Source organism: Tachysurus vachellii, chromosome 15, assembly GCF_030014155.1.
Source record: "Tachysurus vachellii isolate PV-2020 chromosome 15, HZAU_Pvac_v1, whole genome shotgun sequence".
Classification (NCBI taxonomy): Eukaryota; Metazoa; Chordata; class Actinopteri; order Siluriformes; family Bagridae; genus Tachysurus; species Tachysurus vachellii.
The window spans coordinates 1,525,564-1,543,063 of NC_083474.1; the positions used below are offsets into that span (position 1 = coordinate 1,525,564).

The window sequence follows — 17,500 nt, forward strand, 5'->3', positions numbered from 1 at the left end:
AACCAAACATGTGAATTAACACACACACACACACACGAGCCCTCTGAGTGAGGACAACAAAGTCATGCCTTGAGGATTAGCAGCAGCGAGATAATTTAAAAACAGATCTTTATTGGATTAGCAGCTTCCTGCTAATACACACACAAAACTTACTCGCTGAAAACCAATCAGAACGCGGCTCGCTAACATATCTGGTAAGGATCTGAACGCTCCTTGTTTAAAAACAGTGTCCCGTAATTCACTTTGCGGAGCCAGATGAGTTCATCCGGACCGAGATCCTTCAGAAATGAAGACCGCAGGACGAGGAGAGACGAGACAAAGCCAAAGTGCCGTCGTTTATGAACGAGCTGGAAAAGTTTCTCAGTATAACATGACAAGCTGCTTCTATTCCTAACCGAGCTAACGTAGCACTGCCTCGTAGCTTTCACCGCTCACTTTATGCAGCTAGATTGCTAGTTAACTCCATTTTGTGTGACCTCACGTCTTAGTTAGCGATCGCTTCACTTTATGGTCAGCAAGCGGCCTTATCTTAGTTAGCAAACGAGTTGGATGGCTAGCAGTCAAACAAGCTTAGTGAGCAGTTACTAAATTACTCATTCTCACACATGCTCTCATGAGTAGAGAGGAACATTATTCTTGCTAATGCGCTATATTATTATCCTCAAATAGCCGCACACACACACACACACTGCTAGAGAGAGAGAGACAGAGAGAAAACACACTTTAGGTGCATGCGTAGGGTTTAAATATTCCAAGCACGCAGTTCAGACCTCGCTGTTACCATGGCAACAGTCAGTCTGTTCTCAACCAGGTTCTCTTCAACTATTGGCCCCCAAGCTAACAGACACAGAGTTTATATCGCTTTTTCAACCGTAGGTTTGTGTGTGTGTGTGTGTGTGTGTGTGTCCGTGTCCACATGGGTTCTTGGGTTCTAATACATACATTCACTTATACACACATATTCATGTTCACCAGAGATTTGTTGGCTATCTTGTCATAATGTTTGTACAAAAGTCATGTACAATGAACAGCTGCTAACGCACACGCACATCGTTTCTATCTGAAAGAACGTTGTGGCTATAATCGGGGGGTGGGGTGGGGTTTTGGGTGGAGTGGGTTGGGGTGGGGGGGTCAAAACCTTATTAAGGCCGTTATGAACATAGAAACATGTTTGCATATAAATTACAGAGTCTGTAATTGTCTGGTTGGCATTTTGCTGTCAGCAACATCATGTGACCTACAAGAGCACTTCAACAGCAGGTAACCGCAGGCTAGAGTGGCACTACACACTCACACACACACACACTCACACACACACACATTACATTCGGCAAAAATTATCCACAGGTTACAACATGCCATACACACACACACACTTCCTCACATTTTTTTTTTAAAAATAAAAGCATGTATAAAGCAAACAATTTCACTCTCTCTCTCTCTCTACATATGCACACATCAAAAAGCAGTAGAAGAGTCATACGCTGGGTGTGTAAGCTATACTTCATTTTATTGTTATTGTGGAAAATGATTAACAGGTTTTGTTGTGGTTTAATTAAAGAGTTAATTTAAGTTTATTTGACAGCTCTGGATGTGTTTGGAGGGCTGGGTTTGATTGACAGGTCTTGGTTTGACTGACATATGTTAATGTGATGTGATTGGAGGGCCTGGTTTGATTGACAGCTCTTTGTATGGTGAGATTAGAGGGTTGGGCTTGATAGACTGCCTTTAGTGTGATGTGATTGAAGGGCTGGGTTTGACTGAGTTTTTATTGCAGTGTGATTGGTGGGCTGGATTTGATGGATTGGTATTGGGTCATGGGTTTGGGTTTGAGTGACAGCTCATGGCGTGATGTTACTGAAAGAGTGTTGGTGTGGTGTGAATGGAGGGCTGCGTTTGATTGACAGGTGTTGGTGTGGTGTGAATGGAGGGCTGCGTTTGATTGACAGGTGTTGGTGTGGTGTGAATGGAGGGCTGCGTTTGATTGACAGGTGTTGGTGTGGTGTGAATGGAGGGCTGCGTTTGATTGACAGGTGTTGGTGTGGTGTGAATGGAGGGCTGAGTGTGATTGACAGGTGTTGGTGTAGTGTGAATGGAGGGCTGAGTTTGATTGACAGGTGTTGGTGTAGTGTGAATGGAGGGCTGAGTTTGATTGACAGGTGTTGGTGTAGTGTGAATGGAGGGCTGAGTTTGATTGACAGGTGTTGGTGTAGTGTGAATGGAGGGCTGAGTTTGATTGACAGGTGTTGGTGTAGTGTGAATGGAGGGCTGAGTTTGATTGACAGGTGTTGGTGTAGTGTGAATGGAGGTCTGAGTTTGATTGACAGGTGTTGGTGTGGTGTGAATGGAGGGCTGAGTTTGATTGACAGGTGTTGTGGTGTGAATGGAGGTCTGAGTTTGATTGACAGGTGTTGTGGTGTGAATGGATGTAGAATGACTGACAGTCCAGTTTGAATGAAATTATAGCAGGGGGCCTCACAAGCTGAAACACTCACACACACACACACACACACACACACACTCTCTCTCTCTCTCTCTCTCTCTCTTACACACACACAAACACATTGTGTTTATTTATCAGAAGGCACCAGGTTCATAAGTTGCTGAGAGCCATGTGTATATTGTATATGCTTATATTTTGTGTGTTTTGTGTGTTGTTGTTGTTGTTGTGCATATAATATGTGTGTACGCATGTGTGGAGCAAAAGGCTTAATGCAAATGTCCATATTTCTTTTAAAGTCAAATTTGAATATTCATGAATATTCATTTCTTGTTCCTGCAGACCTTCTCATCAGCTCTGCATGGGACTTGGGGGCATGTCGCAGGGGGTTCTGGGACAGGAAAGGGGTGATGTGGGGTCAGGGCGGAGTTGCGGGTAGCGACGTGCTCCAGGAGGAGACACTGGTTGCCACAGGCACCTCTGGCCTTATAGGCATGGTTTAAGTAGCGGCATAGTAGGTAAGCAGGGCTTTCCTCAGAGGCTGGTTTCACGTAGAAACATGGTCCCGATGTTATAGGATGCTTTTCGGATGGGGGCGGAACGAGTGTTGGTCAAGGAGGTGTGGCTTCCTTGACCAGATTTCCTGGCCTCCAGGAAGTAGCAGAGTCCTGGAATCTCTTTGGGAAAGTTTTCAGGAAGCTCCTGACGGGAGCGAGAGATGAAAGAGAACGAGCGATCGTCATGAAGGAACCTTGGAGAGGCAGAAAGAGAGAGACAAAAAAAAGAAAGATAGATAGAAAAAAAAAAGCAGAATGATTAACATGTTGACAAAGTGTCAGACCTGTATGTACTGTAGACATGTCGCAGTGGAAGATTGGAGGGATCTGAACCCCATGTGTGGTGTGACCATGAATGTGGGCGTGGCTTATGATAAACTCATGCTACATGTTTGCTTGTATCCAAGGAAAATTGCTGAAAGACAGGACCTTGGTCTCCTTAAGTGTCATTTTCTATGGATGATGTTAAAGTGTGCGTGTGTGAGTGTGTGTGAGAGAGTGTGTGTGTGTGTGTTTCACTCACTGGTACGTTGTTGGGGAAACGTTAATGCGCCGCGGTTGGCTGCCGGACTCGAACTTGCTGGCGAGTGTGACGTTGTTACCGAACAAACAGTAACGTGGCATCTTCACACCAACCACTCCAGCTAACACAGAACCCGAGTGGATCCCTATTCGCAGCTGCGCACACACACACACACACACACACACACACACACACACACACACACGGGTCTTTATCATTATATGTGTGAGAATATAACAAGTGTAGAGCTACTGTGTGTGTGTCTGTGTCTGTCTGTCTGTCTCTGTGTGTGTGATTCTCCTCATGCTCTACTTCAGCAGATTTAACCAACCACAGAATGCCAGCACACCGCATGCCCTGCCATCGCCATAGCAACACCGGCAGGGGAGAGCCAGGGTCGGCACTGTCGTCAGAGCAACACACACACACACACACACACGCACACACTCTCGCTCTCTCATACACACACAAAGGGAGTGAACTTCTGGTACATGAGGACAAAATTTAAATGATTGACAGCTGCCAGTCATTATGAGTCAGAAGGTAACCATAGCAACCAGGCACTGTGAGCTATATATCTAGAATACTGCATAACGTTGCGGTAGAACACTGCAGAGCGGTCTGAGAGAAAACTGCGGTACATTCCGATATTACACTGAGGATCATTTAAATAAAACCATAATCTGTAGTGTTCAATTCAAATAAACTGCAGTGTGTGTTATAATATGTTTATAACATAATATTATGTTCTGTTTCTCTCTCTCTCTCTTTCGCTCGCTCTCTCTCTCCCTCTCTCTCTCTCGCTCTCAGGCTTGTCTCTTTTTTCCCTATCCTTATTTCCATTTCTTTTTATTCTCTTCTTATATCTCTTCTGAGATATGAACCCCCCTTTTTCCTCTCTGAGCTCTCTTTTTTTAGCATGTGAGCACATAACACACACACACACACACACACACACACACACACACACACACACACACACACACCTCCCTGTGTTATAATGATGAATGACACTATGTGTGCCAGTCTCAGGTATTTTATGTTGCTCATTAACCCAGTGCCAGTGCTGGTGCTGTCAATCATACTGTAACTCCGCCTCCTCATGACAGCTCATGAATAATAAAGCCATCTCATTTGGTTTCCATTCAATATGCTGTAAGCAATTAAAATATGTATGTATAGAAACCCCCCCCCCCCCCAATACACATACTCATCTCCTTTTCTTTTCTCTCTTTCAATTTCTTATCCAAGTTCTCTCTCTCTCTCTCTCTCTCTCTCTCTCTCTGTCCCCCCCTCTCTCTCCCTCTCTCTCTCTCTCTGTCTCCCTCTCCTCCCCACTCTCTCTCTGTCTCCCTCTCCTCCCCACTCTCTCTCTCTGTGTCCCCCTCTCTCCCCCCCCCTCTCTCTCTCTCCCTCTGTCTCTCTCTGTCTCCCTCTCCTCCCCACTCTCTCTCTCTGTCCCCCCCTCTCTCCCCCCCTCTCTCTCTGTCTCCCTCTCCTCCCCACTCTCTCTCTCTGTCTCCCTCTCCTCCCCACTCTCTCCCTCTCTCTCTCTCTCTCTCTCTCCATCCATTTTTTGCTGAGTTCAGTGCAGCAGTATAACAGATTTCGTTATTCAGTTAGTGCAGTTGCTTGCAGCAGAATCTGTCTGCTCCATGGCAACCGCATTTCCCGCTGCATCAGCAATCAGCACACATGCACACACACATGCACACACACATGCACACACGCACGCACGCACGCACGCATGCGCACACACACACACACACACGTACTGCACCACTATACACACAGCTGCATAAGTTAATAAAAGTTAATCTGCAAGGTTTTGCACCATTTGCCACACTTGCTCCACCTATTAGTATACACTGGCTTGATTTCCCAGAATGCTGTTCTCCATCTCACCTTGATGGGCTTTCCGTCAGGTGTGAGAACCTCCTCTGAGAGCTCAATCATCTTCAGTGCCATTAACGCAATCGGCCTGGCGTGACAGACACATTTCCTGTGGAGCCCTGCAGCCACACAGTACGCATCGCCGATTGTTTCAATCTGCACACACACACACACACACACACACACACACACACACACACACACACACACAGTAACGTTCTTAAATGACACTTCTTTCACTGATAATGTGTTTGTGTACACAGTGTGTATGAGAGAAACAGAATTTAATTCTGTAAATAATTTTTTAATAATGATAATATTTCAAATGTACATTTTATTGCTAGATTTGAGTGATTTTGTTCTTGTAGCTTTGAGGTTCTCTCTCCATCTCACTCAGTGGTTCACTAAGTGTCAGTTTCTGACTGCTAATGAATTCCTGATGAAGCACAATTACAGCAAAGAACAAAGAGCCTCAAGAGCGAGCTTTTTTTCCCCTTGATTTCAGCGCGGCTTTCGGGTTATTATACAAAACAAGGTATTGATTTCTCGTGTGTGTGAAACGGTGTTAGAATATTCACTGCTCTTTCTCACCGTCACAACCGTTATTTCGACGTTCAACAAGAATTCCCTAACATAATTCTCACGTTCGTATGTTAAAGCTCTTCTCCTGGTTTTTAATGATGGCTAATGTTGTTTTTTTTTCTTGTGAAGGCTGGTAGAAAAAATGCTAATGTGAGCTACATATATTACCTGCAGTTATTCATCTCACGGTTCAATAAGACAAAACATCCCCTAAATCTCCATATAAATGATCTTTGTCTGCTGGAATAAAAACTTAAGTCACATTCACTGAATATTAGTTATAAAAAAAAGAAGAAGAAACAGCCTGTGCTTTCACCAAGATTAGCACTGATAGCATCTCTCTGTGACTGGCTAAGCTAGCCGTCATCTTCCCACCTACCGTTGTGTTGGAATGTTATCTAACAAGCTATAATGTGAAAGGAAAGCTTTACTTGCTGCCCAGTAGGTAAATATTGTAGTTTTTCCAGAGCCAACTGGAAAAGCTAGCCTGCTAACACTATCTAGCTACCTAGTTAGCTAGCTATCTAGCCAAAATATAGGTTAGCTGAAACAACTTCATATAAACACCACATAAAAAAATTAGAGACAGACAAATGTATAATTTCATTAATCCTGAAGTCTCTCCTGATTCTACAAGAAATCCTCCACAGTATAATTTAAACACCAAGGTGTGTGTGTGTGTGTGTGTGTGTGTGTGTGTGTGTGTGTGGTGCACCTTGTAGACATCAAGCACACCACACTGGTAGTCGAAGCGCGTGTACAGCTCGTTCAACATGCTGATGACCTGCATCGGTGTGCAGTGTTCGCACACGGCCGTAAATCCTACAATGTCAGAGAACAACATGGTGACATCATCAAACTTTTTGGCCTGGACAGGAAGTCCCTGCCAGAGTCTCTGTGCCACATGGCCTGGGAAGATGGAGTAGAGAAGCTCGACAGTGCGTCGCTTCTCCTCCTCCAGTGCGCGGTGCGTTCGCTCCAGTGTGGCCTTTAGCTTGTCCATGCGCTTCTTTAAGCCATCCTGAGCCTTTGCCTGCTCGCCCACCTGCACACACACATACACAAACACGTAAACACACAACCAGTTAAAAATAAAACCCCCACCAACCTGCTGATGTCCCAACGGTTTCTGTAGTAACCCAGCTACAAATACTACGCATGCACACGGAGGCGGGATGCTGGAGTGTGTAACAGCACTCAGAATGTCTAATAACTGTTGTGCTGTTGTCCAGACAGATGGACAGACTGACACACAAACTGACTGAAAGTTAAGGCATCTGTTATCTTATTTTTTAGGGTCTGAGTAAAAACGAAATACAACGTCGTCCTAATCCGATGATCCTGATACGGTCAATATTTTTTAACAAAGAACACAAAATAAGCATGAACTCATTTGTCACAGGCCACACCCACCAGTATGACATCACGAGTGGCATCATGGATAGGGATGTCTGAAAGATGTAAGCCACGCCCCATTAGCTCCTCCAACCTATCGACACGAGGCGAGCCCAGGAACATGATGGAGTTTGACTCTGGAAGATGAATCATCTGACCCTTCAGTTCCATGACCTAGAAAAACACACACATACATACATACACACACACACACACACAGAGATAAGATCCAAAAAATAAACATGATCTGCAGTTCAATGGGTCATCTGGGGCCAGGAACTCATCTCAATGACTGTGACATAACAGTATGTGCAGTGTGTGTGTGTGTGTGTGTGTGTGTGTGTGTGTGTGTGTGTGTGATCGTAGTACTGGTCCATCCTACTATAAGTGCAAGCTTCATCTCTCCTGCCACCTGGGAAAATTGTGTGTGTGTGTGTTTCAGTCCATCTCCAGTAAATGTGTTTATATAACCTGTGTATTAATTTATAATCTGTCCTACACACATGTGCCTCTGAACTCCAAACACACACACACACACACACAGACTCAAGGGCAATAATTGAGTATTATTACTGTGTGAGCAGAACAAGCCATTATAGCTGAACACAATCATTTTGTACGTATGTATATGTGTGTATGGCACTAACAGGAGAGTTTCTGTTGACTTCTGTTTCCATTATAATAGCTCTGATATGGTAATTTGGACGCACACACACAAACACACACACACACACACACCGCTAAACCATATGAAGCCATATAAAAATCTAAATAGATTATCTCGAGTTCTTATTATTTTCTTTTCATTCTTTGTGTTCATAAAGTATGTCAAATGTGTGTATATGTGTGTGTATGTGTGTATGTGTGTGTATGTGTGTGTATGTGTGTGTGTCACCTGCTCTCACCTCATCCCTTTACAAGCACTATTAATGAGCTAATCATCCATTAACATTTTATGACCTTGACCTCTGAGCTTATCTAATGTTGGCCATTAACCTTGACACCTGATTTAATTCCCATCAGATTTATTTATATATTTATACTAGTAGCATTTGCATTTAGCTATGTAGCAATGTACTTATTTGGGCCTTTGGGTTTTTAAGGATTTTTATGTACAGAGATATGAGAGAGAGAGAGAGAGAGAGAGAGAGAGAGAGAGAGCAGAGGAAACACTGACGTGTGGATCACGGGGTGGAAAATGACAGAGTCATTTTTAACAATTAATTCTAATCAGTATAGGAACAAATGTGATCTATGATGGTCGCATTGGTTGTTGGTACCAATTAGCTGGTTTAATTATTTCAGAAACTGCAGATCTCCTGGGACACAACGTTCTCTAGAGTTTCTAGAGAAACGTCTTACTGTTTACTGGGAGAGAACAGAGAACAGACCGGACTGAGCTGACAGAAAGTCTATCGTTACTCAAATAATCACTCTTTACAACCTGACGAGCAGAAAAGCATCTCGAACCATCCGACCTTGAAGCTGATATAATACAACATTCAACCTTTTAACATTTACATTTACCAGACACCCTTATCCAGAGAGACTTACAACTGAGGGTTAAGGGCCTTGCTCAGGGGCCCAGCAGTGGCAGCTTGGTGGACCTTGGGTTCGAACCCATGACCTTCCGATCAGTAGCCCTAACACCTTAACCACTGAGCTACCACATCCCACATACCACACCTTTTAACTGCTACATCTAGGCAATCATTGTCATCCGAAGTCCACTCAAGATCTGACATCCACTCAAAATAATCTCAAATAATTAATGCAATTTTCCATCTAATTAACATGCTGACGATTTGCTACACGGTAAAAGAATTCAGCCGTCTAATTCTGATCTACTGTCCAAGCCTGTGTGTACTGATCAGAAGACCAAGTAGTATAATATATATATACTGTCCAATCAGGATAAGCTCTGTCCAATTAGTACAATTTCGTGTCTAACGACATTAAAAAACTGCCGACTTAATGACATCACCCGCCTGATCAGAACGTTCTACTGTCCGATCAGGATATTCTTCTGCCTACTCAGAATGGACTACGGTCTAATTAGGACGATCTTCTGTCCTATCAGAACAGTCTAATTAATGTCATCTCCTGACTAATTAGAGCAGTTTGTCTAATTGGGATCATCTTCTCTCCAATCAGAATATTTAACAGTTTAATTATCTCCTTTCCAACCACAACGCTGTATTGTTTAATTAGGGCAAACTACTGTCCACTCAGAGCAGAGCATTGTGTAATTAAGATGATCTTCTGTTATTTAAAATAGTTTGTCCAATCACAACAGTCAACTACATAATTGTGACAATCTTCTGTCCAATCAGAATGTGTCTACTGTCTAATTAGGATCATCTCCCGTCCACTCAGAACGGTTTACGGTCTAATTAGCGTGGTCTTCTGTCTAATCACAATAGTGTACAGTAATTAAGCTGGTATTCTGTCCGTTCAGGAAAACGTAATGTCTAATCAGGATGATCAGCTGTCCAATCAGGATGAACTGTTATTGAATTTCTATAATCCTGTCCAATCAGGATGATTTATGATCAATAAATCGTCCGGTCAGAAAGCTTTTAGTAAACACTCGATAAAAATGCTCAGGTGATCACTGAAGAATGATTGAGCATCCAGTCAGGAGGAGAAAAGTGGTCTGCTCTTGACACCCCCAACAGATTCCATAGCCATCCCCCAAAACATACACACACACACACACACACACACACACACTTCTCAGAAAGGCGAAGAAATGTTTCATGTAGGCTACGTATGTGTGTTTTTGTGTCTCTTATACTTTCCACTGTGTCATAAAGCTCTTCAACCAGCACAGCAAATAGATAATGTAACACACACACACACACACACACACACACACACACACACATGCCCATTAGCCCCGTAGCTCAGAAAAACAGAGTGATGATTTTCTTGCTGCTGTCGTCTTTTTTTCCGACAAGTCAGACTTTACCTGCGAGTCACACGTCAAAGATACCTGAGTCATAATCCCCAAGGTTACAGCACAGAGGTAAATAGATAGACAGAGAAAAATAGACAGAGAGAAATAGAGAGAGAGAATTATGTAAGCCTCGCTATAATTTGAGACAGCAAAGTGAACACAGATGGTGCTATCAATGAACGTTATCACAAATATCCATGGTTTACCTCCAGGGATCAACAACATCCATTCATCCGTCCCTCAATCCTTTATTTATCCAGCTATCCAGAAAAAACAACAACTGCTATCCAGAAAAAAACAAAATTCAAGTTTATTTGTCACATACACAACCATACACAGTGGCATTATGTCACACTGCATTCTAAATAACATATCTGTAAATGCAGTTAACCTGACTGCAAACAAAGTCTGTGTTCATGATAACCTGACGATAAACACAGATTATGTTCTAGATAAACTGATTTATTTTTATGACTGTAAATGCAAGATGTGTTCTACATAAAATTATTGTAATTGTGGGCAGTGTTCTAGATAAAGTGACTGTAAATGTGGACAGTATTCTACATAAACTGTCTAAATGTGGACAGTGTTCTAGATAAACCGACTAAATGTGGGCAGTGTTCTAGATAAAGTGACTGTAAATGTGAGCAGTGTTCTAGATAACGTGACTGTAAATGTGAACGGTGTTCTAGATAAACCAACTAAATGTGGACAGTGTTCTAGATAAACTGACTGTAAATGTGGACAGTGTTCTAGATAAACTGACTGTAAATGTGGACAGTGTTCTAGATAAAACTGACTAAATGTGGACAGTGTTCTAGATAAACTGACTGTAAATGTGGACAGTGTTCTAGATAAACCAACTAAATGTGGACAGTGTTCTAGATAACGTGACTGTAAATGTGGACGGTGTTCTAGATAAACCGACTAAATGTGGACAGTGTTCTAGATAAACTGACTAAATGTGGACGGTGTTCTAGATAAACCGACTAAATGTGGACAGTGTTCTAGATAAACCAACTAAATGTGGACAGTGTTCTAGATAAACTGACTGTAAATGTGGACGGTGTTCTAGATAAACTGACTGTAAATGTGGACAGTGTTCTAGATAAACTGACTGTAAATGTGGACAGTGTTCTAGATAAACTGACTGTAAATGTGGACAGTGTTCTAGATAAACTGACTGTAAATGTGGACAGTGTTCTAGATAAACCCGACTAAATGTGGACAGTGTTCTAGATAAAACCGACTAAATGTGGACAGTGTTCTAGATAAAACGACTAAATGTGGACAGTGTTCTAGATAACGTGACTGTAAATGTGGACGGTGTTCTAGATAAACCAACTAAATGTGGACAGTGTTCTAGATAAACCAACTAAATGTGGACAGTGTTCTAGATAAACTGACTAAATGTGGACGGTGTTCTAGATAAACTGACTGTAAATGTGGACAGTGTTCTAGATAAACTGACTGTAAATGTGGACAGTGTTCTAGATAAACTGACTGTAAATGTGGACAGTGTTCTAGATAAACTGACTGTAAATGTGGACAGTGTTCTAGATAAACCCGACTAAATGTGGACAGTGTTCTAGATAAAACCGACTAAATGTGGACAGTGTTCTAGATAAAACCGGCTAAATGTGGACAGTGTTCTAGATAACGTGACTGTAAATGTGGACGGTGTTCTAGATAAACCAACTAAATGTGGACAGTGTTCTAGATAAACCGACTAAATGTGGACGGTGTTCTAGATAAACCAACTAAATGTGGACAGTGTTCTAGATAAACCAACTAAATGTGGACAGTGTTCTAGATAAACTGACTGTAAATGTGGACGGTGTTCTAGATAAACTGACTGTAAATGTGGACGGTGTTCTAGATAAACTGACTGTAAATGTGGACAGTGTTCTAGATAAACTGACTGTAAATGTGGACAGTGTTCTAGATAAACCCGACTAAATGTGGACAGTGTTCTAGATAAAACCGACTAAATGTGGACAGTGTTCTAGATAAAACCGGCTAAATGTGGACAGTGTTCTAGATAACGTGACTGTAAATGTGGACGGTGTTCTAGATAAACCAACTAAATGTGGACAGTGTTCTAGATAAACCAACTAAATGTGGACAGTGTTCTAGATAAACTGACTTTAAATGTGGACAGTGTTCACACACAAACACACACACTCCCTCTGCTCTGCTTCAGAGGTACACACAGAGCCTGCAGATACACACTACACACGAACGCTCTCACACACAGACATGCTTAAAGAGAACGAAGTATGGATGGTTCTGTGTAACTGACAGCTGGTTTGAGGTCATGTTGGCAGAGTTTATCTGACATAAGTGAATTGGGAGTAGCAGAACATAAACACACACACATATGCATCCCATGGAAGCATGGCAATCTGAGCTGGTACACCACAAATGGCTGCCATGCAGTATTAACCTTTATTTGCTACGATGCAAGGCAGATCTCCATGGCAACAAAGCTTCTTCTACAGTTCTGCTCCAAGTTTATGTTGGACTGACTAATGCAGCTGAGAAACACTTCACTATCAGTCTCAGAATGGTTCTAGATACTCATTTTATATAAGCAGGCTGTGGTCTAGAAAAAATAATCAGTCACAGTGAATAAACTTAATAAATGTTCAGATAAGTCAAAACGTTACAAGCCAAAACATTTAAAGACACCTCTGTTCTAGAAAACCTGTTATAAATGGGTTCTAGATAAACTGACAAACAGTAGATAATGCTGCATGAACTAACTGCGGATTCCGGATGAATCTAGGGAAGGGGGACCTATAAACAAACTAGAAATTCTAGAAAAACTACATTGATAAAGTTCTGGCTATATTGGCAGCAGTGGGGTTTCAGTTACAGGACTACAAAGACACTTTTAAATGTTAACACTAACAGCCATTTCTTAAGAAGCATATGCTAAATGCATCTCTCTAAAACGTAACGCTCTAGATAAACTCTGCTCTAGATAACCTAGTTAACCTATATATATACAGTATATCCTGTATATATACAGTGTCTCATAAAGTGATTACACCCCTCACATTTTTGTACATATTTTATTACATCTTTTCATGTGACAACCCTGAAGAAATGACACTGTGCTCCAATATAAAGTAGTGAGTGTGCAGCTTGTATAACAGCGTAAATTTGCTGTCCCCTGAAAATAACTCAACACACAGCCATTAATGTCTAAACCGCTGGCCACAAAAGTGAGTACACCCCTAAGTGAAAATCTCCAAATCGGTCCCAATTAGCCATTTTCTCTCCCCGGTGTCATGTGACTCGTTAGTGTTACAAGGTCTCAGGTGTGAATGAGGAGCAGGTGTGTTAAATTTGGTGTTATCGCTCTCACTCTCTACAGTTCATTGAAGGAACCAGGAATGATAACATGTACTGTGACATACTGAAGAAGAGCATCAGTAACTGATCCCCTCAGTAACTGGGCTGCAGGGCAGTATTCCAACATGATAATGACCCCAAACACACTGGCCACTGCCTTGCTAAAGAAGCTGAGGGTAAAGGTGATGGACTGGCTAAGCATGTCTCCAGACCTAAACCCTATTGAGCATCTGTGGGGCATCATCAAACGGAAGGTGGAGGAGCTCAAGGTCTCTAACATCCACCAGCTCTGTAATGTCATCATGGAGGAGTGAAAGAGGACACCAGTGTCAACCTGTGATGCTCTGGTGAACTCCTGCCCAAGGGGGTTAAGGCAGTGCTGTATAATAATGGTGGCCACACAAAATATTGACACTTTTGGCCTAATTCGGACATTTTCACTTAGGGGTGTTCTCACTTTTGTGGACACTTTTGTGGACTTCCTAGATTCTGTTAAAAAAACATCCTAAGCAATCTCTAGACAAACTAGCAATAACTGTGGTTGTTTCTAGATAATAATCTGCACTTGAAATGCTTGAAGACAAACTACTGCAAATTTGCTTCTAGATAAACCTACTCGCAATGCCAGCTTGTTGTAGATAAACTGAAAAGCCAGTCTGTTCTAGATAAATATTTTCACTGTCCATACAAGATAAGAGTTGATAAATCCTAGCTCAGCTTAAACTATAAATCTTCTCTGGTTTCAGATGATGGTAAATCCAGGTTGAGTTCTAGATAGACTGCACGTAAATTCAGGCCTGTTTTACATAGAAACGACTGCAAGAACGAGCCAAGATCGGTTTGGTCACCGGCCAATTCGAGATAAACACATGGATAATGGCACATCTGCTCTACATACGTTGACGGCACATACAGCTTTAGTTCTGATCAACGTGCTTTACATGCAGGTCTTTATTAGCTCAACTTCCTGTACATGGAGGTGTGCTTTAAATAAACTGATGATAAATTCAGTTTGAGTTCTAATAAACTGCCTGGAAATGCAGACCGGTTCTAGATAAACTGATGCTAAATCCTGTATTGTAGACACATTCATGGAAGATGTCAGAAGCTGTGCTCGGTGGAGAAGGTGCAGCTGCATTTTCACTGGTCATGTCAGATGTGTGTGTGTGTGTGTGTGTAATCCTGTGTAAATTCTGTACAGAGATAAGACTCCACAGACACACACACATACACACAGTCTGAACAAACCCAGTATCTGTCTGCAGCTCTGCTAATGTTTGTACTACAAACTACATAATTCATGTTTTGTCTGTTTGACAAAATGGCAGGTGGCCCAACAGTTAAATCCTCTGTGTGTGTGTGTGTGTATGTTATACTTATAGCCCCCTTTCATGAGCAGAAGTATATCCGGACATAAGCTTTATCTCACTCTAAGCATTTCATAATAATCTTTCCACATTAGCAAACTAATCCAGTGGATTTGTTCTATTTCTCAGTGACATATACAGTATCTAACCATTGCTTCTTCCACTCTACTGATTTTATCACAAAACATACATTTCCAGCATTTGGCAGATGATCTTATCCAGAAAGACTTAACTCATTTTACACAAATAAGTGATTGAGGGTTAAGGGCCTTGCTCAGGGGCCCAGAACTGGCAGCTTGGTGGACCTGAAATTCAAACTCACAACATTCCAATCAGATATCCAACACCTTAACCACTCAGCTCTTACATCCCCCATTTAGGAATAGGGAACGGGGAATGGGGAATGGGGAAGGGGGAAGGGGGACGTCGTGGCCTAATGGTTAGAGAGTCTGACTCCTAACCCTAAGGTTGTGGGTTTGAGTCTCAGGCCGGCCACGACTGAGGTGCCCTTGAGCAAGGCACCGAACCCCCCCTCTGCTCCGGGTGTGTGTTCACGGTGTGTGTGTTCACTGCTGTGTGTGTGCACTTTGGATGGGTTAAACGCAGAGAAAAAATTCTGAGTATGGGTCACCGTACTTAGCCGTATGTCACGTCACTTTCACTTATTCATGTTTCATGTGTATCGTTTTCTACAAAAGTCGGCATACCGATAAGATGTTCCAACTGTTCCAGTTTCCACTGCTTTTGTGTTTAGGACTAAAGTAGCTGTCTTGTCTTGTCAAGTCTTGTTGTCTTGTTTCTTCTGTGACATAAATGTTCCCACTTCAGGCCATCCTTAAAAATATTCTTGTTTGCCGTAACCCGACCGACCCTGTCAATTAGGACCGACTCAAATTTTTTTTTTTTTGCTTTAAGTCCGACCGACTTGCCGGTTGTAAATTTGCGTTAAGACCGACCAATTTTTTTCTTTACTCTTTAGTAAGTATTGTAAATATATAAATTTCCCAGGCCTACATACAAACGAAGGCTACGTTCTTTCTTTTAAATAAAAACCCGTGATGTCATCTATGTTTACACTGTTGGTTAACGGATGTCACACTATGGCCTGTGCGTTCGTACTCTCATTCACTGTCAGAGTCGACGGTTCGCGCTTGGTAACGATGGCTGCGGCTGCAGTAAACAAAATGTTCACAGTCACCGTTCAAAGTCATACAGGTTCGGGCGCCATAATACATCTAAAAAATTCATTAAAACAGCTCGACACCGCTTTAACTTAGCACAGAAAATCTGTGCCCAGATCTTTTCCCATCCCTTCTCCCGTCTAGTCTATATAGCCTGCGTCAAAATGAGGTTTGCAACGATGCGCCCAAAGGCACGGGTTGACGATCCAGTCAGTGACGTCACGATATGCTAATTTGTTTAAATTCATACCTACATAATCACCGGCACCAAAATTGTACTTTTTTTATATTGAAACTTGAAAAAAAAATATATATAGACCTACCTACCGACCCTTTTTTTTTACTGTTACTGCAAACCAAAATATTTTTAAGGATGACCTGATCAGAAATACTAATAAATACTACTTCATACGTCAATAGCAGCTACAGTATATACAGTAACTCAGAAGTGACTTCTGTTTTATGGCTCAGTGAGAGTCATTTGGTCATTTTTAAATACTGTTTCAAATTCATTTATAAAGTTAAACAAATGGTTTCAAAGATTGAGATCGGATTCAGATTTTTCAGGACGTCCTATAAAATAGCAGATTCTTGCAAAATTCTTTGGTATTTGGTTGTAGATTTAGGCAAACTTACTGAAAGGTCTGAGTCTTCTGGGTGTTTTAGATCACGTTTAAATATTAGGTCAGAGTCTTTGTTCAGAGACGGAGCTCATGACAACAGTCACGATGATGGCAGAGAGTTCTCACCTGTGTTAAGGCTGTTTGTTTGTCATAAGGTCCGGTTCTAAAGGGAGAACATTCTCCTAGTTCTGGTCTCCAAAATGTTTGTATGACAAACATTAAATACAACACACACAGAAACGTACCTTCTCCCTGCTCTCCAGAGCGGACGGGTCTGGCCGAGTGCGAATGGTGAACGGAGTAGACAGCCGCAGCAGAATGTTCTGGAAAGAGCAAGGAATTCTTGGAGAGACGAGCTGGAAGCTGTCACTGAAGCTCAGCGTCCTGTGTGGCTTCCTAATCCCCTCCCCGACATTCTTTAGCCCCACCCCCACCTGCAGAACTTCCATGTTGGGGCCGATGATGAGGTGAAATGGAAACGCTCTGCAGAAGGTGCTCAGTCCGATCCGGAGGTCCGTCGGCGAGTGTGACAGCTCACGTGAGGACATTGATGACGGCGATGGCATGGACGACGTGATCCGAACTTCTCGGATGAGGAACGACAAACAGCCAGGGGATGA

The 17,500-nt window shown here is 42.3% G+C and overlaps 1 protein-coding gene across 2 annotated transcripts in view; it reads right to left on the reverse strand.

Moving 5' to 3' along the window:
* Positions 1-1,491: 1,491 nt before the first annotated feature.
* Positions 1,492-17,500, reverse strand: part of gucy1a2 (guanylate cyclase 1, soluble, alpha 2) — a 24,762-nt gene continuing 8,753 nt past the window's right edge. For both annotated transcript variants that reach the window (XM_060888457.1, XM_060888456.1), the window contains exons 4-9: positions 17,126-17,500; positions 7,409-7,564; positions 6,711-7,040; positions 5,426-5,569; positions 3,521-3,675; positions 1,492-3,191 (exon numbers count right to left, since the gene is read on the reverse strand). The exon at positions 17,126-17,500 is cut by the window's right edge and continues 437 nt beyond it. In XM_060888457.1, the coding sequence (XP_060744440.1) occupies positions 2,975-3,191; positions 3,521-3,675; positions 5,426-5,569; positions 6,711-7,040; positions 7,409-7,564; positions 17,126-17,500 (1,377 nt within the window). In that variant the 3' untranslated portion in view covers positions 1,492-2,974. The remainder of the gene's footprint in view (positions 3,192-3,520; positions 3,676-5,425; positions 5,570-6,710; positions 7,041-7,408; positions 7,565-17,125) is intronic.